The sequence below is a fragment of the Hoplias malabaricus genome, chromosome 5, assembly GCF_029633855.1.
Source record: "Hoplias malabaricus isolate fHopMal1 chromosome 5, fHopMal1.hap1, whole genome shotgun sequence".
In the NCBI taxonomy this organism is placed as follows: Eukaryota; Metazoa; Chordata; class Actinopteri; order Characiformes; family Erythrinidae; genus Hoplias; species Hoplias malabaricus.
In genome coordinates, this window is record NC_089804.1 from 13,752,576 (window position 1) to 13,774,798 (window position 22,223).

A 22,223-nucleotide genomic window follows, 5' to 3' on the forward strand; every position below is an offset into this window, starting at 1 on the left:
CAGAAAAAGTAGTGGTGACTTATAAATGTAAAGAGATTCAGCAGTGTGTTCTTTTACGATACAAAAACTAAAGCATTCGTTTCCATATATTTTTCTTGATGGAAAAACATCCTGCCGGACCCAGCGCTTGAACTGAAGCGGAGTAGAGAGTGAGCTTGATACACGCCACGCACGGATTTGAAACATAAAAAAATCAATCACGGATTTTATGTTTTTTTAAGTGTACAGTGATCCCTCGTTTTTCGCGGGGGATGCGTTCCAACACCACCCGAGAAAAACGAATTTCCGTTAGAGGAAAGATATTCTTTATGTATTTAACGAGTATCTGGACTTTTAAACCCCTCCCTGTTACTGTTAACAACCCGCCCTTTGCCTTAAACAGTCATTCTATAATGTTTTTCAGCTGGAACCACGTGTGATATCCCACCAGTTTCTTTAATAGAGTCATTCCTGAGCTGTGATGTAGCGTAACTAAATTTCACTCGGATGTGGACATGAACAATACATGTACTGTACGTAAGAAATACTTGTAAATGATATATTTTGTCACCTACAGGCCTAGTCTAATACATGTAAATAATAAAAAAAAATACTTTTAATTTACACACTATAAGAAAATGATATTTTTAGGCGATATAGCGGCCAAAAGCCCCCTTGAAAAAACCCGTGAAGTAGCGAATCCGCGAAAAATGAACCGCGAAGTAGCGAGGGATTACTGTATTCATTTTAAGTGACTCTCTTACAAAATTTATTTCGAATACTACATTTTATAATGTAATAGACTGTACATTTCATTTACTTTTTCTGAGTCTATTTTATAATTTATCAACTAAAAATGTCAACAAAATATATGTACATAAGCATAGATTTGTCAGCATAAAAAGACATTACACAAAAAGACTGAGTAGCTGAAACTTGTATTATCATCATCATTATTATTATTATTATTATTACTATTGTTTTAGCGGAAAAAATAACAGAGAAGGTTTTTTTTACATATGGCGTAATTCGAATTATTTTGTATACACACAACATTTCTGTAGACTGGAATTTTGTGATCCAATGCTTTATGAGTTTTATCTTGTAAAATGTGATTAATTTTTTTTTTGCTCCACTGCAGTGGATCTGTGTTTTTCCGTGTGTTCTTGGGTTGTATGTATTGTTTTTTTAGACACAGAATTGATTTTAAAGTGTTATTAATTTTTTATGAATCAAAAAACTGCCTCGGACCAAAATATATTTCAGATCTGCTAGAAGTGTATGAGCCCAGTGGCCCCTCAGATCACTCGGAACTGGTCAGTTCATAGTGCCCCGGGTCAGAACCACACAGGGGGAGGCAGCTTTCAGTCACTATGCTCCCTGCACCTGGAACAGACTCCTGGAAGACATCAGATTTGCCCCAAATATTACTATCTTCAAATCTAAACCAAAGACCTTCCTGTTCTCCAGTGCATTTGAGTCGCGCTGCACTTAGATTGAATAAAAAATGTAGATTTACGTATTTCATTTCTAGTACCATTTTAATAACTGTCCTTTTTATTACTCGGGTTTTATTGTTTTAAATTTTACTGAATAGCTTTTAATCATTTTTATTTTTATTTTATATTCTGCTTTAATTCCATTTTATACTTTCTGGTTGTTTTTATTTTCGTTTACATTTTAAATTCTACTGTACTTTTTCTGTATCGCTCTGTAAAGCACTTTGAAAGGTGCTCTATAAACAACTTGCCTTAACTTGTCTTTAGTTCACTGTTTCCTACTTTTATTTTAAATATTAGATGCATAATTTTACATCTTTTTACAAATATTACACATATAATTAAACGTTTACTGATAGACAATTTAAGAAAAAGATCGTAAATTTTATAGTAAATGTTTTGAGTTATTTTTTAAGTTATTTCCTAAAAAACAATTTCTACCTCACTGTATTTATATCTGCTTCTGATTATATTCAGTTGTTGTGAGGTATATCGCACGTATTAACCGTATATTCGTGAAAAGATATTACTTTAATGTGGGGACACCGTTAGACTGGACACTCTGAAATAAAATAAAAAAATTCCCCACGTTTTCAGGAAAATGAATAGTCAAAAATGTTTAAACGTAAGTTAAAGATGACCTGGGAGTGTCCTTTTTTGGTTAATCATCATGGTGATGTGGTACAATGACCATTAAAATAAAGGTGAAACTATATAAAAGACATTTAATCTTCGATTATTGATTTTTATCAAATGTGTATTCATGTTCACATTGAGTGAAGTCGCTTTTTCGCTGTTTACGTTGCACTTAAAAAAAAACCCCAGTGGTTAGTTGTGGAGGGTTGGATGAATAGACCGTTTATGGAAAGCAGTTTACTGTAAAATAACATCAGATACCATCATCATACTCTGTAACAATGTCTCAGTGGTGACAAGCATTTTTACTGAGTTTATGCATCTCCATTAAATCTTGAACCAAACTTTGTACCTTAAAAGTATATATTTTAGAATAATATAAAACATATAATAAAATCATCTAAAAATAAAATCCACTCCTGCCCTGTTCCACATTTTACTGTGTATCTGACTAAGAACAGAATAAATCTGTTGTTTACATATTTTTTTGTAAATGTAAATGTTTTCTGGTTCAATCGGAATTACAGCAGCTGCAGATGTAATCATTAAAACAAATATTACCCACCATTCTGAAATCCCCACTTATTAAGAGATGGTTCTAAGACATTTGTAAAATATTTATAGCACATTCCAAAAATTATTTAAAAAAATCATCACTACAAAAAACTAACACAGGCTAAACTTTTAATAATAGCCTAATTTTAATAAGACTAGGTGAATTTCCAATCACAGGTAATGATTAACTGAAGATAACAGTTGATCTTGTGAGGTTTTGTTTTGTCCATGAATATAGTAGGTTTTAGAATATAAAGTTGTTCTTTTTGTATTATTATTATCTTTTATTATATCATCTCCTTTTTTTTAAGGTTTATTTACCTCTACCTTTTCCAGCAACACGGTTCAGGCCAGAATTTCAGGGGCCATGCAGTGTATTCTGTTTCTATTTTAACTTTCTGTGGTCCAGACACGTCTGGTTCCACTGCGAACAATTTGAACATTTAACGCCTAATCACGCTTTTACTTTGCTTATTTTGTTTCCAAGGATCAAAAAAGAGAAACCAACATTAAAAAAGGGCCAAACACACAAAGAAACACACACACACACACAAAAACAAAAAACATGTTTTAAAACATATATCAATAAAATAAAATAAAATAATGATTTGCAATTTGCGAGCACATTTTAGTAATTAGAGGGAACAATTAACAATTCGTGCGCACGTTTTAATCAATTTGACGAAGAAATTAATAATTCATGTTAAACTGACCAAAAATTAGTAATTCATGCTCACGTTTAAATTGAGCAAAGAACTGGTAATTCGTGAGCACGTTTTATTACTTGAGCCAAAAAATTATTAATCTGTGTGCACCTTTTTAATTAATTTGAGGGAACATTTGCAATTCGTGCATTCAGGAATTAGTAATTCGTGCACACATTTTAATGAACTCCAGCTGAGGAATTAGCGATTCTGCACTTAAGTACCTGAGCCAACGTATTAGTAAATTAGTGAGCACATTTTATTTGAACGAAAAACGAATTAGTATTTGTGCACAAAAAAAAGGAAAAAAATTAATTAGCTGGGGTTAAGCAGCTGCCTTTTGCCAAAACTCCTTATAAGGTCACGTGCCTGCCCTGGTGTTAATGACTGCAGTCACCGCACATGAAGTGAGAAAACCCTAAGTAGTTCAGTGTTTTATACTATTTACATATGAATTATGAAATGGCGAAGTCATGGCTTTTTTCCATAACGTACCATAAATATTTTGCAAAATATACAAATAAAAAAACTCCAAGTTATTACTTAAGTTACAGCACAAATATGGAAAATGTCATGGCTTCATCTTTTCATAGACTTATTTACAACAGTCATTAATAACAGTACATACACATTATTTATTCATTCACAAAATGCTCCTGTGGACAGTGGAGTCCAGAGGATGTTACGGTTGAGTAGAGTATTGTTGACGTTACGAATAAATATCTAGTATAGTACATACGATAAAAAAATATTTTCTGCACAAAGAGCAAAATTACGATTTCGTTGAGATTAGAACAAAGAGGGAAAAAGCCCTAAAAGCTCAACATGTGTGTTATATTTTCCAAAATAAGGATTTTTTTATCGTTTTTATTTAGAAAATCGAAAAAACTGGTCATGCGATGAGCAAATGTTTAATGGCATTAAAATGAAAACATTAATCCAGACTCAGACTGAGTTATGGAATCGTGTAAAAAGTGGGATTTAATCACACAAAGGTTATTTCACAGTGCAGGAAGGTGATTGTTTGCAGAAGAGTAGCTCTAAGAGCAGACATTTCCAGGTCTAGTTGCTCCAGCTGCACATGGAGTGGAATTAAATAACTGGTGAATCAGTGGAATATGTTGGCCAATGCTTTCATGTCAGCAGCAGTCCAGAAAAACTAGTCTTGCTTAGTGTATAAGGTCTTCTTTATTAAAGGAACACTAAGTAAGACTGTATAGTTTTGTTCCTGGACTCCCCCTACAATTGCAGAGAATAATTCACTTCTACAACACTCCTGAAATCAAGGGGATTCTCCAAAAGACACACCCTACAGTTTCTGGAGTTCTGAGCGTAGCAATGACAAAGGCTCTATTCTCCCTAGGGCACCTACAGGACAGTGAAGCAGTACCAGCCGTAATTTAATGTAAAAACATTACTCTCCTTAACTTTCTGGAACAATACACAATTAAATAGCAACAAACGTTTTTTATTAAAACAGATTCATATTTCTGGCATATTGTTTTAAAGGTGACATTCACAAGTTTATTAATTTTTTTTTTATTCTGCAGAAGTTTCCTCACAGTTGGCTGCTCTCCAGTTTGCATTTATAAAACCTAATGTGTTTAAGAAGCCCCAGTGTCTGTTAATGGGTTATATAAGTATTATTATTATTATTCTTGTTGTGTCTCAGTCTGGAATGTTAGGTTTTCTCTCTCTGCTCATGGCATTAGACAATGGAGAGAAATCCAGAAGAGCACAAACTGAGAGGAGGACACTGCTCTATTCCTGCTCCACAGGTGGGTAAGATTGACATATCTCTGCTGTGAATGGAACAGACTCAAAAAATCAGGAGAGCTTCCGTTTATTTTAACTGCATGAAAGAAACACACGTTCCACCTTAAAAAGACAGAGTTCTGAACATAAACAAAGAGCCAGAAAAGCATTTCCCCACAGTTGTAGACCACAACATAAACATCGTAAACATTAAGAAATCATTACATTAAAAATAGCACAGGTGACATGACAGTGGAGTAAATGAAAACATTTATTTAAATTCCACTTTCACAAAACCAGAGGCTCGAGAATACATTAAGTGAAGAAAAACAAAACTTGTCATTAAGTCTCAGTGGTAAATCTGAAAAAAAAAAACAATGCTCGTTATTATTTACGATAGAAAAACAAGACAATAACATGGAGTAAGATGATTAAACACTTTAAAGAAAAGAAAAAATTGATGAAACCCTCAAAAGTTGAGAATGTATGAGCTCCTGATTAATGAGGGGAAAAAGACAAACGTTACAGTGTTACTACGTTTATTAGAGAAAATATACAATCTGGTGTGTCACATAATGGACTCGCTGCAACATTAGCTAGTCACTTGTTTAGAAACACGTACATTGCATCTACACCCACTTTATCACTGTGGAATCTTCCATATAGGTGCACAGCTTTTTTTTTTAAAGTTACAGCGCATAGCTTATCTTGTAAACACACCCACACCTTAACCATGTTTATCAGATGTAACCCCTCCCCCCAAACCACTGCCCAATTATTATTTACATTATTTTCAACATTGCAGTAATATTAATACGGTAGTGAAGACATGTTTGTGAGCGTGTGTGTGTGTGAAGTGTTTGAAGTCTCAGTGTCACTGCTGGACTGACAATAGTCCACCAACGAGAAATATTCAACCAAAGCATTCTATAAGCAGATACACCTCTGATAAAGAAATTAGGAAATGACTGACTCCAACTGAGCAACAACAGATCAACTATCATCTAATAAAAGTGTTATACAAATAAATAAGACTTGCCTTAATGTGTCCAGTGAGTGGGCAGAGTGTTTAAAAACTGCTTGTTTGATTCAGTCACTTTTAGACACATCACACAAACAAACTGGAGAGCTGAGAAAAATCCATTTCCAAAATCAATACCAACTCAGTGGTGGTTCCATGGATGGCTGACTATGCACTAAACAACAGGAACATTAAAGTGGAGTGATAAATATTCTCGACTGTCCGAGCACTGAACACCAAACCAATATTTGCATTTGTTGGTGCTTGTTCTCAGCAGGTTCAGTGTGTCTGGGCTGTTTCACAAAGGACTCACAGACTGCTATTGGAAGAAAATACTATTGCCTTAAAAAGGACAATTCTAATGCAACAGATTTTTCTAAAGTCCTGCGTAATTAAATGGTTATAATGTTAACAAAGGAATTTAGAGGTGTTTTAAATGGGAAATGCTCCAAGAAATATAAAAAGACAGACTTGTTCACGGTGGTGGTGAATGGAACTTGAAGATCAAACTCTTGAGGGACCTGAAATCTCCTCAGAGAAAGCTACAACATTAATATTCTTAGATAAGTTTTAGGCATTCAGGTTTATCATTAAACAACTCAGAAGACAGGTAGATTCACAAGGGCCATGTTTATCAATATATCTTCTGTGTTTAACATGTATAATCTAATCAGGAGGCAGCCATGGCCACATGGTCAGAGAAGTAGGCTTTGTGCTGGAAGATCGCCAGAAAATCGGAGGCAGTGAAAGAGAGAGGAGTGAAAGAACAGCACTGTCCTCTTCCCTCAGTCACTGTGTGTATGTGTGTGTTTTCACTGACATGTTTGGGTTAAATACAACAGACATCACGTATGACCACTGGCTCCTATGGCCATCACTGTAAAACTAAATTATGTCTTTAGAAAAAAGAATTTCATATAATTTATAATTGATTGGTTACAATTGATATTTACAAAATATGTTTTAAGTCATCAAGCCTGATCCAGAAATAAACTACCATTAATCCTTTCACCTCAAAAATGAAATGACATAATTGTAGCAGGTTTTAGTACAAGCTTACACGATAATCTCAATATCATACGCAATCTTCTGTATCTTTGGACCTGGTTTTTGAACCAAATTCTCTTTGATTGTATGAACCTGAGGGACCTCAGAGTGGAAAGGTAATTGGGAACGTACGCCTTCCTTTTCGCTTTCCGCAGAAGACGAATGATATTGGTCCAAATGAGGGTAATTATTCTTATATTTTCTCTTCTTGGAGCTCTGCTCCTTATTGTCTTCAGTTTTCAGTTTGCAGTTGTTCAGTGTCTCTGCAGTGGTCTGTGGTGGAGTTTGGAATTCTAGAAGCTCTTCAGGCTTGATCAGATCCTCAATGTCGTGCTGCTTCAAGACCCTGATGATGCTGCTGATGTTGCCCAGCTGGTGCTCCTGGCAGAAGAGCACGCCACACACAGTGCAGCGGTACCTCTCCTCTTTGTTGTGAATGTGCATGTGGCGTTTCAGGTTGTGGTGTGTGGTGAAGGACCGGTCGCAGCGTTTGCAGGTGAACGGTCGCTCTCCTGTGTGGACGCGCTGGTGTTCTGAGTGGTGGCTACGGCTCAGGAAGCGTTTACCACAGATCTTACATGGGAATGGCCGGTCGTGATCGTGGAACTGTATGTGCTTGGCCAGCTGAGACAGAGAGGAGTGTTTCTCACCACATACAGTGCACACAAACTCACCGTGCCCAGAGAACAAGCCTGGGGAAAGCAAAAACGGCTCCACTGCAGATTTCATTGAAGGCTTGTCCACAGCACCAGTGGTAATCCCAGTCATGGCAGCTTCATGAAATCTTACCTCAGCCTTAACATCAACAGCATTGTTTACCTCCAGTGCCTCTGCCGCCAACGACATCTCAGACACTGAAACTAATAAACAGAAAAGGAAGAGCTTTAAGGAAGTGTGCATTATGTCCAGTAGATGTCAACTTTATACATCCCGCTGCTGTTTTTCTGAACTTACACACATTTAACTTCACTCCTGACAGCGATACCTTGTAAATGACATCATGGAAATGGAAATTAACATCTAAATGTATCATTAAAACAGTCTCTCTCTCTCTCTTCCAAGTGTTTCTAGTGAATGTCACCTACATGACCAGATAAGGCATTTGGGTCTATGTTTTTTTCCTATGGGAAAAGCAACAGATGTTCTCCTAGTTCAGTTGTGAAGTAAACTGAAAAGAAATGCTCCAAAGGCAACACATTTTACCCCGAGATGTAAATTACAAAACAGTTAAATACAGCAGTGTCAGTTTGTATGAAACAATTCTCTCATTTCGATCAAGATCATCATTCTGAAGAGTCTGTAGCCAAGAAATGTACTTAATCTGTACAAGAACCTACAGTAATCTAAACTATACCTCTGCGTTGTACCGCCGTTGGCAGATAATTAAATCAGACTGAAGTACTCTTGGATTAACAGGATGGTCTGACCACTGAAACCTGAGATTGTTTGCATTTCTTTTGTTGAAGAGCTACTATTTCTCACGAACCCCAATACAATCAGAGCCGTTAGAGTCAAAACTATTTAGAACGTTAAACCGCCACTTCAAGCTAAATACTGGGTGAGATATAAACCGGTTATAAGGTTACTCTCCATATTAAACTATGTTTTTAATGTCTTAGAAATGGTAAAATGCTACAAAAACACTAGACCAGTGAAGCCCGAGGAAAAAAAGAGAAAAATTCTGGCATTACAATTAACATTGTCTTCACTGTTTTACAACTCTGTGCTCTAGTTTTCGTGTTTACAACGATATTTGCTGCGATTTTCTTGCATTAAAGTGAGAGAATGTTATCTAGCTAATTTAAAGAAAGGGTCCGTGCTATATCCAACGTGGCAGAAGTTGGCTTCTTTTTGGAATTCTCCGTTCCACCTTAAATGGTGCAGTAGTTACATTCACCATTAAGGTGGAAGGGGACATTCCCACAAACAAGTGGCGCTAACTCACCTTTATCACAACAAACGAAGTTCTAGGCAGCGTCTCTTCACTCAGCAGTTTACTTTGCAGCTTTCTGAGAGAGAAGTCCCGCCGTTCAGTTGCTCACCTCGCTTCTTCTGTGTTCAGTTTTCAGGACTGAACCCCGAGCTCCTCCTAAGCCTTAGCTCGACGGTTAAAAAAAAACACAGAAACAAACTTTCCCGCTGTAGCGACAACGTGACAGGAAACGGCTTTAGAGAAAAGTTAACGGCATCTTTAACCACGACAAAAAACAATAGCCACGACATAAGAGTTATTGGTCAAATTAATGCTGGAATTTTCTTTTTAAATAAACAAGTAAACCGGTCCACAGCCCTCTCTCCCGGGGTAAACCCTTCCGCCCGCTAAACCACCCCATAGAGACTCATCAGTGTCCACCTTAAATAATCCCGTTTCCCAACAAACACTCTTTTAGCAACACGGTCAACCACATGCTAACACAAGCGCTCAAAGATTACATACAGATATAAAACTCAGAATATCAGCGTGAAATTGCTATTTATTTGTGTTTCTCAAAAAAAAAAAAATTACAGATATAGAGGAAAAATACATTTCTCACTACAGGACACCAGTCATTCGTGTTGTAGAAACGTGACTTTATTTCGCCTATTAAGAGCTGAGGTACACTGCCAGGCCAAAACATACTTCCTCACACTAATTTTCTACGACCGTTGCCCATTCTCTCTGCTCTGTGATTACAGACTGGAGTTCACTGCTCTGCATACTTCACTCCTTCACCAGAGAAGGCATTAGTCTTGTTTGGGTGACTCCTTCCTGCCTCTAAAAGTTACATTAGGGTCACCAGACGTCCTCTTTTTAAGACTTAAAAAAATGTCCTGGCGGATTTTGTTTTTCTAGAGCTCACATAGAACTTCGAGAAGCGTTTCGTTCACAAACTAGTCCCGCCCTCCCCTACTCCGATTGGTTCACTTGAGTGAGAAGGGGGCGTGGTGAAGTAGCCTAAAATCTTCTGATTGGACGGTCCGACTGTAGAGCTACCGTTATTGGTCGATAACCTTCTCTGTAAACATTTAACTGGTCAGTCTGTACGTCAGTAGTAAGTATCAGAATTATATCAAAGCTGTGATTTTACGATAGGACGGCACGGTGGCGCAGCAGGTAGCAGTCACACAGCTCCAGGGGCCTGGTTGTGGGTTCGATTCCCGCTCCGGGTGACTGTCTGTGAGGAGTTGGTGTGTTCTCCCCGTGTCCGCGTGGGTTTCCTCCGGGTGCTCCGGTTTACTCCCAAAAACACACGGTGGATTGGTGACTCAAAAGTGTGTGTGTTGCCCTGTGAAGGACTGGCGCCCCCTCCAGGGTGTATTCCTGCCTTGTGCCCAATGATTCCAGGTAGGCTCTGGACCCACTGCGACCCAGAATTGGATAAGGGTTACAGATAATGAATGAATGATTTTAAGATAAAGAATCTGCTTTGTTCTACACAGTCTAACAAAGGCCTATTCAGACTTAAGTTTTATTTCTATTATTTCTAATATCAGTCCCGTCAACCTTTGGAGTGAACCTTTCGAGCTGCAGGGGGATATTTTCTTGTAACCAACTTCTTAATATGTAATTGTGAGAAACAGATGAGCTTTTGTGGGTTAAATCGGTGTCTTGGGGCCCATAAATATAAATAGCTCCTTATATGCAAACACTTAAAATTAAAAATCACTAATGAAAAGAGAAATGTAGAGTAGAGAGAAGTAAAAAATGCTCATTTCTATTTTGGTATATTAGTATACCAGTCTTTGTGTATGTGATTGTGATTGTGTTTACTGGCCTTGAAGTCTGTATTTAAAAAAATGTTTGATACTTACACGAGTCCTTGAACTATAGTTTTGCAGGCAGCTTTATCACAACAAAGTTCTGTTTTGCTGCGGGTCTTTATTGTACCCCTCTAGCCAACACTTGGCTAAAAACAGCGGAGTACAAAATAAAACGTGTCCACTTACTTTTGGACACGTAGAGTATATAAGAGAGTCCCATGCTGGAAAATGAGTAGTCTGTGATTTTGATTGGCTGAAGCGGTACCAGGGGCGTGGTTTGAAGCTTTCCACATCTTGTATCCGTTTCTTCCGTTGTTCCTCGTTCTCTCCGTCCCTCCTGCTCCTCTCTTCTCCTCAACTCCTCCACAGGCCTCAGCGAAAGAAGAGGAGCACTAGCAAACTTTACAAATTGGACGCTGTTACAAATTTGGACCTTTATGTTCAGTGTTGAATAATAAACGAACTCTCCCCCTAGCGGCAAAATCGAGTCACTGCAGCTGCACAAGGTTATTGGGTTTATCCAGACAAGGGGAACTCCTCAGGATGTAGTAAACAGTGTCATTATATTTTTAAAAAGCCACAATCACTGTTACATGAAGAATGAGCATTATGAGGATTTCTTGAAGATCAGTGCCCGGTTGTATAACACACTTTAGGTTTTCCCTTAAGTATAAACCTTAGGTGAAGATTTTGCTTTAGCAAAGGGAATTACTTAAGTGTGTTGTATAAAACCCCTCAGACTTGTTTTTTTTTCACTTAACTAAGGGAGAACAGTGAAGGATTTACTGCAGAGACTGAGGCTTTGTTGCAGTAAAGTTTCACTGTTTCCATGACGATTATCAACAACTCCACAAACATTTACTGAAGACCGTTGTATAAGAGTTGCTTTTGCACATTTTTTAAATAAACAAAATGGAAAATGAATGGAGAAAACAAGAAACAAAAACTGTACTGAAGAGGAAAAATGTATTTTCATGGAAGAATGCAATAAAAGAAAGGAAAATTTAAAGAGCAAATCCAATCCAACAGTAACTGCAGGGAGGGTTTTTTTGTCTTTTTTTTTTTTTTTTTAAATGTGGCAGTAAAAATACTGATAGTCTTCTTAAGGTTTTAAGGATTATTTTAATTGCATTTATTTAATGTGGAAGTCTAAATAAAACAGCAGATTTTTAAGGTGAATTTTTTAATGTGGCATTTAAAATATATTCACAGTCTATGGTTATAAGGTTTATTTGAAGTGGTAATTTATTTAAGGTGAAAGGCTAAATAAAATGGGCATTTTTAAATGTGGAATTTTTATCAAGATGGCAGGCAAAATGTATTTTTCAGCTGGCGGTATTTTAAAGGTAGTAATGAACTGATTGTTTAACAAATGTAACTCAAAGCTATTAAGGAGTATATAAGCTAATGTTGCAACCATATTATCAGTATGTGAAAAGTCTGTTCATGAACTTTCCCCCATAGTTGTTATTAATAATAATAATAATAATAATGCCCCCTCCAGGGTGTATTCCCACCTTGCGCCCAGTGATTCCAGGTAGGCTCTGGACCCACTGCGACCCTGAACTGGATAAGGGTTACAGATAATGAATGAATGAATTAATAATAATAATAATAAAATCTGTACTCTCTTAATAACTGTTCAAGGTGCGGCACAGTGGTGCAGCAGGTAGTGTCACAGGCACACAGCTTCAGGGGCCTAGAGGTTGTGGGTTCGATTCCCACTCCGGGTGACTGTCTGTGAGTAGTTGGTGTGTTCTCCCTGTGTCTGCGTGGGTTTCCTCCGGGTGCTCCGGTTTCCTCCCGCAGTCCAAAAACACACGTTGGTAGGTGGATTGGCGACTCAAAAAGTGTGTGTGTGTGTGTGTGTTGCCCTGTGAAGGACTGGCGCCCCCTCCAGGGTGTATTCCCGCCTTGCACCCAATGATTCCAGGTAGGCTCTGGACCCACCGCGACCCTGAACTGGATAAGAGGTTACAGATAACGAATGAATTGTTCAAGGTAAATTTTCACTTGTTGTTTTATGTAACCAGGCACAAGGCAATAGGAGAGGTCAAGTTGCTTCAGTTCTCTTCATTTTCAGTGATACTGAGATAATCAACACATTTCTTGGTTCTGTCCATCAAACAGACAGCTGGTCCTTTTACATTTCTATGATCATAAAAATATTTCAGCCTTCGGTGTCTGTACATATATCTGATTTATCAGAAACAAGACTGTTTAAAATTTCCAAGGGCACTGCTGTGTCTGATCCAATTGTACCAGCACAACACACCTTAATACATCATCACCACATCAGTGTCGCTGCAACACAGACTGATCCTCCACTGATCCACCGAAGAGCAGGGTGGGAAGGGGGCAAATGAAGTATGCAGAGCAACAGATGAATTACAATCTGTAATTGTAGAACTACGCAGTGCTCCTGTGTGGTCAGTGGAGCTGAGATAATGGACAGTAAGTGGGGTAACAAGGGGGTGTTCATAATGTTACGGTTGATTGGTGTAAGAGACTTGATTACTTGAGTACAGCACTGGTTAAAGTGCACGACCAGAAACAGGACTTCCAGTTTTAAAGCTGTAAAAGTACAGTTCAGTAAAGGAGATTTTCCCAGCTACTCCATGTTATTAATTTCTTTTCCTTATGCCATTGGTTTCTATTGTGGCAGAACTATCCACGTTGTTGTTTAGTGAAAAGTTCCAGTGCAGCTCAGCAAATAGCAGAGGTTCAAGAATGTAGTTTTAGGGTGTTTTCATATGTACAGTTCGTTTGCTCTGGTCTGATTCAATTCACAAGGCTGTGAACTTGGAGCGTTTATGCCTAAGTTTAGTTTGGTTTTCACACAGTGATAAATCAAAGCGCACCAAAACGCATCACAACGAACCATGTGAGAGTGTGCTCTTCGCTTGTTGGTCAGATCTATATGAGGCAGGAGCAAGAAAGTTCATACAGGAAGTAGCTCCTGTGTTGTGGAGTCGTGCATAATGTAACGCACACCTGGCTACAGGAGCAGTTTAGCTCAACCTTCAAGAGTTTACCTGATATTTGGGTTGGATTGAGGACGGATCACATTCTCAACACAAACAAACTGCTCCAGAGTTCATTTGGGACCGGACCGAGACCATCTCCTCCCAAGGGTTTTGTTGCGGTAGTTTTGCTCCGCATCCGATTCCATTTACTGTGTTCACACCTGCACAAACAAACCGCACCAAAGATCTAAAGGAACCACAGTCCGGTTTAACGGGACTATAAAATGCAGGGCGTTTTCACACCTGTAGTTTGTTTGTTCTGGTCCGAATCAGATAAGAAACTCAATCTTGGAGTGTTTTTCCCTTGGTTTTGTTTGTTTTCAAACACTGAAAAATGCAAAAATGCACCAAAACACATCACCTCTGATTGGTCAGACCTGACTGTGGAGGGAGCAAGAATGTAAACGCAGAAAGAAGGTCTGATTACTCCAATTAGCGGCTAAACCTTAACCAGTTCTATGTTTACCTGCCTGCTGTGTCCAATACGCAAAACACACCCTGGCTACGAATGCCATTTAGCACCGACTTGCGGCGTATACCTTAGGGTTGGGTCGGATCGAGGTCGGATCAAGTTCTTACCAGAAACAAATCACACCGGGGTTCATTTGGGACCAGACCCAGGCCACCTCCTCTCACGGGTCTCGGTGCAGTTGTTTTGGTCCGTATCCGAGTGCGATTGTTTCCAAGCGAACCGCACCAAGGGTGAAAACGAACCAGAGTTTGATTGAACCCGACTAAAAAGTGCAGGTGTGAAAACACTCTTAGTGGAAAACCTACACTGCTTCGGACATGAGGTAAACATATAACAGTATTAGATCCTTGGCCCACTCCTGAGGCTATTCATTAAAGGACTCATGGGAAACAAACATAATATTGGAAATTTAAAAAAAGTTATAAAATTTAGTAAACAAAATTAAAAACTTTTCTCAAAAACAGTGCCATTCACTCAGACTGCCTCCTGCTCGTTTAGAACCTTCGTTATTAAGAGATGTTTTTCCTTTTTCCACTGTACATTTCGGACTGGATATGTAGGTATTCCATATTCACATTTCCCTAACGTACTAACAACACACGAGTCGGGTCCAGTCAAATAATGAAGTGCACACATTTAGCATCACTATATACAGCCCGTTTATTTTCTCAAAAACAGTTCAATTACTACATACAATGCACAAAATAAATGTGTAATGGAGCGACTTTCAGGAAGATAGGAGAGACGTTAACACAGAACAGTTCAAGACAAACGGGGGAACATGGCAATTCTACATGATTTGTGCATGAATAGTTTCTTTACAATGTTAAGCCTAAGCCTAGCAGTCTAAGCTGATGTGAGCTTTATTTGAAAGTGTTTTTTTGTTTTGTTTTTTAAGCTTTACGTAAAGTATTAAATACACAAGTGCTTATCTTGGGATTCTACATAGAGAAGTGAGATTGCATGTGTGTGCATGAATGAGTTTTAGGCATTTTTTTTTTTTTTTTGGAAAGCCATGAATGGTCCACTAAAATCCACATCACCCCAAACTGGACCAGGTGGAACTGAGAGTTCAGGTTTCACCTCAAACTACTTTAGAAATCCAAGGAGCTGCTCTGTGTTATATGCTGATGATCAGTTTAAGAAACTCTGGAGTAGAGTCAGGCCTCACTGAAGAGAGTCCAGATTCGTCACAAATGGTAGCAGTGTAGTTGGGTTTAAAAGGTTCTCTGGGAATCCGGAAACATCAGCTCCATGTGCTTTGAATCTAGATCACTTCAGTGGGGCGGCAGGCACAAATCTAGTGTTTGTTCAACGTCCTGTGCATTTGCTGATGTGGAAATTGAAGGGAAACCTGAGAAATCAAGGTTCCACCTGGAGCTGCAGTGAAACAGTCTCAGACAGAACGGAACTGGGTCACGCTCAGCACGCTGAGGTACTGATCCAGAAGATCTGCTCCTGTCAAAGCATGGTGCTTAACTATCATCCACTTCGTTAGCTCTGTACAAGTGACCATGTTACGAAAAATGCTACGAGTGATACAAAAATATATGGTTTGTTTCCGTCTTTGTATGTTTTTTTTTTCTTTAGCCTGAGTCACAAATTCATGATTAAATCTACACACATAAATTCTTCACATTGCATATTTATTTGACCTTCACTGGATGAATGCATGTCTTATTTCTATTAATGCCAACATGAACATGACATAGTGACAAAAGCCTTAACATTGTAGATGCTTTGTTTTTTTTTGTTTTTGTTTTTCTTATATACTATTCCACTGTAATATAATAATAAAACACCATGCTCAGCGTTTACCTGAGAGAATGCACATGCAGCTGTACAATATACAGTATATGTATGTGTATATGTATATAGTCATGTATTTATATATATATATATATATCATGTACCAGATAGGCCTAATGCACACTGCTTTGAGTAAAAGTTGAAAATGTAAAAGACTGAAAGTAAGGCAGCTGACTCCAGGACTTTCTCTCCACCTGTCTGTCTGAGACGAGTGCGTGGATCTACAGCTTTCCCCTCGTGAGCTTTCCCGAGTTTGGCTTTGGACCATTACAGTTCCTTTCAGTCTAAATACTGTAAATATATATATATACGTCTATATATCGTCTGGGCTCCAGAACCAGGACAAACAAATCTAGACTCAGCCGGGGCTGAGGAACTCTCAGCCACTTGTACTCAGTTCTCACTTCTAGAAGGATGACTTCCTCAGCTCTAGAACTCTCCACTGACTGATCTCACATTCTAGAACTGTCTAGAACTCCAGCTGCACTGGGGCTATTCTCATGAACAGGTGAAAATACTATGAGCCTCGGTAAATCACACATACGTTATTTGGACATTTAAAAAAATCGATGCTTGCTCGAACAACTAAAAATTAAACAAAGAGATTTGAATATATAAAAATTTAAAAAGGTGCATTAGTCAATTTCTTTACCTTTTTTCAATCAGTACAAAATGATTTAAGTAGCTATTTTAGAACTGGCATCATCAGCAGCAGTGCATTTGGTTTCTGTGAAAACCTGTTTGGAAACGTGCACTCCATACCAGAGTGTCCTTCTGTGTTTACACTCGCCTCAGTTCATTCTAATTGTGTTTTGTTCTTTTTCCTTGTGCCACATAACGGTTTGTTGTCTTGGGTCCATATGTACGGCTTAGGGTAAAGATCTCACTGATCTGTTCAGTAATGCCGGGATCACACTGCACGAATTTAGCCCGATTTTGAAACATCGTAGTCGTAGCCGACAGATTTCTAGTGTCGGAACCGAATACGAGTGGCAGGGACGAGTAACCGTAGTGTAGTGTGACATAATCAAAGGTCAGCGATGTGGCGTCTGGGGCACGTTAGACCTTTTAAAATCTTTTCACCTAGCTCTATGTTAACACATTACCAAGTCCGTGCTGTCCATTTCCTACCACCCAGGAAGGTGTCCACCATGTTTTTTTTCTTCCCAGAGCTTCTGTAGACAAGACTGATGACTGATTGACCCACCTCCCCGGGGACCTCTGAACATGACGTGAACGGTCCGTGTCAAACCTGTAGTGTTGCCAGTCCTCTGACCAAACCACGGCACGAATATACAACGCTAATCTGACACAGTGAACGTCGTGAACGACAACATCATGCAGTGGGATCCCGGCGTAAGGGCACTTTCACGTTTTTCTAACCATTTTCGGTGTATCACAGAGCTCCTACTGATTTCGATGACACGACGACTACGACTCTTAGTATTTCTGAGGCCTGTTCGTGAGAATGACCCGTTGACTCTAGATTGGTTCCGTCTCTTTGTGGAGTGCAGGCTGATAAACGAGTGTTTGGCAGAACCACTTGGACTTGGGCTGCACTTCTGTATTAAAACTAACAGCTTAACCCTGACACTCTCCCAAAATAAGGCTTTGGGTTTTAGGCACACAGAGGTACTGTAACTGAGCTAGCATGTGGATGAATAATAAACGAATCTTGCAAGAGCTAACTGCCCCACCCCCAAAAAGAGTAGGTCAGTTGCAGACTCAATTTGACGAAAGATAATAATAATAATAATAATAATAATACAACTCCTATGACAAATGAGATCCATAAAAATGAGCAAGTTACAGGCAAAATTGCTGGTGGATGCAGCATGAATGTTTGTGTATAATGTGTGTGTGTGTGTGTGTAAACCAGTAAGCAAGGAGGTAGCAGAGGAGGACTGAGGCAGCCAGGTAGCCTCCAGAGAGGAGGCCAGCAATGCCAAGACAACTGAATGAATCTGGCTAGATAACAAAGCTCATTTGTCATCCAGCAAATATGATAAGATGAGAGTATGAATAATGATTTACAATCAGACTGAGTTTGGTTGACTGGAGGCGTGAATCCACAATGAGTTTCCTGGGGCCATTTTGTTCTATTCTCTGCACAGCTGAAAGCAGAGAGCGACGTCTCTCGTTCTCACATCTTCACAGATTGGAGGTGGGCGATATGACAATATGGTATCATCTTTGTACATTTTAGTTTTTCTGCACATTCCATAGTTAAGTACATTTCAACAACACTAACCGTTTATTTATTAAAAAAAATAAAAAATAAAATAAAGTCCTGATACACCGGATTGATTCCAGCAGCGGGTGTAAAAGTTGAATAAAAATCACTGAATCCAGTTCTCACTGTCCGTTTTTAAAGCTGTAATAAATGTTGTGTATATCTCTGTCGTCAGAATGTCTTAAAAAATATATTAGATCACAATAACGTATGTCATATGGCTCACCTCTCTAACAGAGAAAGCAGTAACCGGAGAGAAAGATGCGAAGGTACAGACAGAGCAGTTTGGCCGGAGCAGATGTTTGAAGCAAGCTCTTACAACCCTTCACCAAAAAGCTGCAATGCAACACTACAGACACCAAACATGAACTGAGCCAACTGCATAAACTGCACAAAGGGGACGCAGCCCAACAGCAGAAATAAAGACACTGCATGCTAGCGTTACTAGACCAGCATAGCATGGAATTAGTCGGCTTGGTTGTCAAAGCTTTACAGAGTTAAAACGGACAGACAGTAGCTTTCAGGCTAGTGGAACTACTCACCAGGCTAATTGACCACCAAACAAAATAAACCATGCTGCAGCCAGCACAGTTTGCAGAGCCACGCTACACAGAGCACATAAAGGAAATGGAGGTTCAGCCACCTGGCGAGGGACAGAGCACCCTCCCGACAGCAGCCTTAATATGCAGATGTCTTGAGGTAAATAGTCCAGCATTTGAGTTGGAGGAATAAATAAGAGAGAGCTGGTGAGTGTATGAGAGTTTGTGTGTGTTATTTTTTTTTCCTTTCTATGTTTTTTTTTTAAATAATAAACCGATGAAACACAATCGTGTACTGAATACATGTGCGGATGGGAGAGGTAGTTCATTTTGATTAACAACGGCACCTGTGGGTGTGTGTCACCTTAAACAATCAGAGCTCAGACTCATCCGAGGTCCTACTCTGCTCATCGGCTTCTAAAACCTTTACCTCAGGCACGAAGGCCACGAAGGGTTGATGTCCATTTCAGGCACGAACACCGTCCCTCGGGACCTGACCAAAAAATACAATCCTAGAACCTCAAACCCATCAAAGTCTAGACTACTTCAGGTTCTGCTTCTCACAAGGTTTGGAGCACATGCAAAACTCAAGAGCCTAGTCTGCTGCATTCTCCTTCACCGAAGGGGGGGGGGGTCATTCTACCATTGGGGTGGCCCATGACCACAGAAGTTCATATAGGAGTAATCTTTGTTCTGCTCAAAAACGAATAAATAAAACTATAATGATTCTAATATTTTGAATCTATAAAATTCAGTCAAATATGTACATTTTATTCTGATTAAAAAAAAGATATATTGCCAGTGGTGATACCAAAACATTAAAAGCCCCAAGATAAAACTAAACTCATTCATAAATAAAGGAATTTTCAATCTTTCAACAGGAATGCAACCAAGAAACAAAGTCAGACTGAGAAGTCTCTTTGAGAACACATGGCTACAACACTGACATCAACATTAACGTTTCAATCAATATTCGTAATCTTCCTTTAACACACAATGACTCTAACTAAAGTGGCAGTGCACTATATTTTTATAAAATCTCAAAATTGAGGTGTTAAAACGTTACTCATGTTGGTCAATATAGCACACTGCATTTTAAAACGTACTAACACCTGTAACCCGTCTGTCACTGCAATGGTAGAATGACCCAGATGTATTTCAAAGAAGGTTACAATGTTGATAAGAACCCAGCAAAATATATAGCTGTGCTGAAATCCCAAAGCCAAGACCTTCTTAAATGTAACTGCTCCGTTCCTAGCCCCACCCTTGCTCATATAACAACCAACTTCGACGTCAGGTGGATGTAGTAGCCAATAATTCAGAACAATCAACAACTCTTTTTTTCTCCCCCTCAATCAGAACAATACAATTCAGAAATGAATAGAGTAGAAAAAGTCACCCTAAGCATCATAAAGAAATTTCCCCCATCTTAAAAATACTGACACACTGAAAAAAGGACCTCTGTGCAAAAAAGCCCTGTTCTGTTTTCAATCCAGGAGCCTCCTCGAGGGATTACTGCAACAAAACTGCAATAAAAAACAGAGGGAACCCTTCTGTACAAATCCATCTGGGGTGTTTCCTTATAAAGTTCGGCTGAGTCCCTCTGGGGCCAAGGTCGCTGAGCTCTTCCCTGCTGAAACCACGGTGGAGATAGTCCTGAAAAATGCACGTGTGTGTGTATGTGTGTGTGTGTGTGTATCCGTAAGTGAGACTGCCGTTATGTTTCCCTTGTTGAGTTTGCTGAAAGTTATCCAGTTGTACTGAGTTGACTGTTCCGAGGTGGGAGTTTGTGTAAGGCTACGGAGGCAACAACGCTGACCTGGGTCTGAAAAAGGGGGAAACGTTTTTTTTTTTTCCTTGTAGAGACAACTGCCATCTCTGTGTTTCCGTTCACAGCGCTGGATGACAAAGCATATGCTCCTTAGCTAGTAGAAATAATCCAGAAGAAAGCTTATCATAGCTAGTATACTATACACACTTGTAGGTTATTCCAATGTCTTCTAGGTGGTGCTGACATCTCACGACTCTGGCCAGTAAAAAAAAAACAAAAAAAACAATAAATCAAAGTTGGCAAGTCAGCAAGAGAGAGAGCAACACGAGTGTCAGTGTCCATCTTTTTAGAAATTCACATCCATGACCCCTTCACAACCGCATGGACCACCTGCAGACACTTGTCCAGAAGTTTGTCTGTTCCTCCAAATTCTCGTAAAAGTCGCAGAACATAGCTCTGTCTAGCTTTCCTTTTCTTTTGAAGCATTGTGTTTTTCTTTTCTTTTCTTTTTTTACACAAAGGTTTCAAACTGGAGCTTAAAAAAAAAAAAAACTAAAAAAAAAATAAAATAAAATAAAATAAAATAAAATAAAAACAAAAACAAACCACAGCTCCGTCCTCTAGCAGCCAGACACCGTCCATCCCCCCCCTTTTCCATTTCTTCCACAGCGCGTTTAAAGCTTTGTAGAGTCTCGCACATGAGGCTACGGTATTACGGCAGAAGTATTGGCGTAAGAGGAGGCGAGTGGGTGTAACTATAGATATTTATATAGATATATCGGGGATATTTTCCCCTTGAATGGATTGTTTGAGGCAGCGTTTATGGTCAGAAAAGAAACACCATGCATTCAGTGATGTTTCTACTTCTGCACCAGTCATAAAGTTCTAGCACGGCTTTGCACAGCAGCAAGAGTCTGGTTTGAGATGTCTCGTTGATTTGAAAAGAAGAACCAAAAAGAAAAATAGAAAAAAAAAAAAAATCTAATGTAGGACATCCAGAACACAATATCCAAATCCATACAAAACTATATCATAATGATAAAGATAATAAAAGTAATATTAAATGATCAATTCGCACCTAAAATCATGGATAGATAAAAGTCGTCAAAGCTTATAACGTCACCTCAGAGAAGAGACCGAAAAAAACAAAAAATCATATTTGCATATTTCTCCCAAGCGTCTTTTGAACTGATTAGTTTTCTTAGTACTTGCCTACGTTGTCGTTTTTCATTAGAATTAATATGTACAGAAATAATAAAAGTGGTATTTACAATGTACAACCACAAGAGAGCAGCACAAAGCTGTAAACTGCTTTAGGTCACGTCTGCCCTAAATTACTTCACAAATTATTAAATAATTTTACTGTTTGGCGGTAAATATCAAACCGTCCTAATGCAGACGTTCAATAGGGGGCAGCACACAATGTGCAAAAGCTG

General features: G+C 38.8%; 1 protein-coding gene across 1 annotated transcript; it reads right to left on the reverse strand.

The window, feature by feature from the left end:
* Positions 1 to 5,125: 5,125 nt before the first annotated feature.
* On the reverse strand, positions 5,126 to 9,538 carry LOC136697018 (zinc finger protein 260-like). Its single transcript, XM_066671889.1, has 2 exons — positions 9,142 to 9,538; positions 5,126 to 8,056 (listed from the first exon to the last, which is right to left on the reverse strand). The coding sequence occupies exon 2, from the start codon at positions 8,040 to 8,042 to the stop codon at positions 7,206 to 7,208; it is 837 nt and encodes a 278-aa protein (XP_066527986.1). The 5' UTR covers positions 8,043 to 8,056; positions 9,142 to 9,538; the 3' UTR covers positions 5,126 to 7,205.
* Between the last annotated feature and the right edge of the window lie 12,685 nt (positions 9,539 to 22,223).

What these genes read in the sequence shown, in the direction of transcription:
- LOC136697018 (XM_066671889.1), bottom strand. Translation starts at nt 8,042, where the DNA reads ATGTCGTTGGCGGCAGAGGCACTGGAGGTAAACAATGCTGTTGATGTT.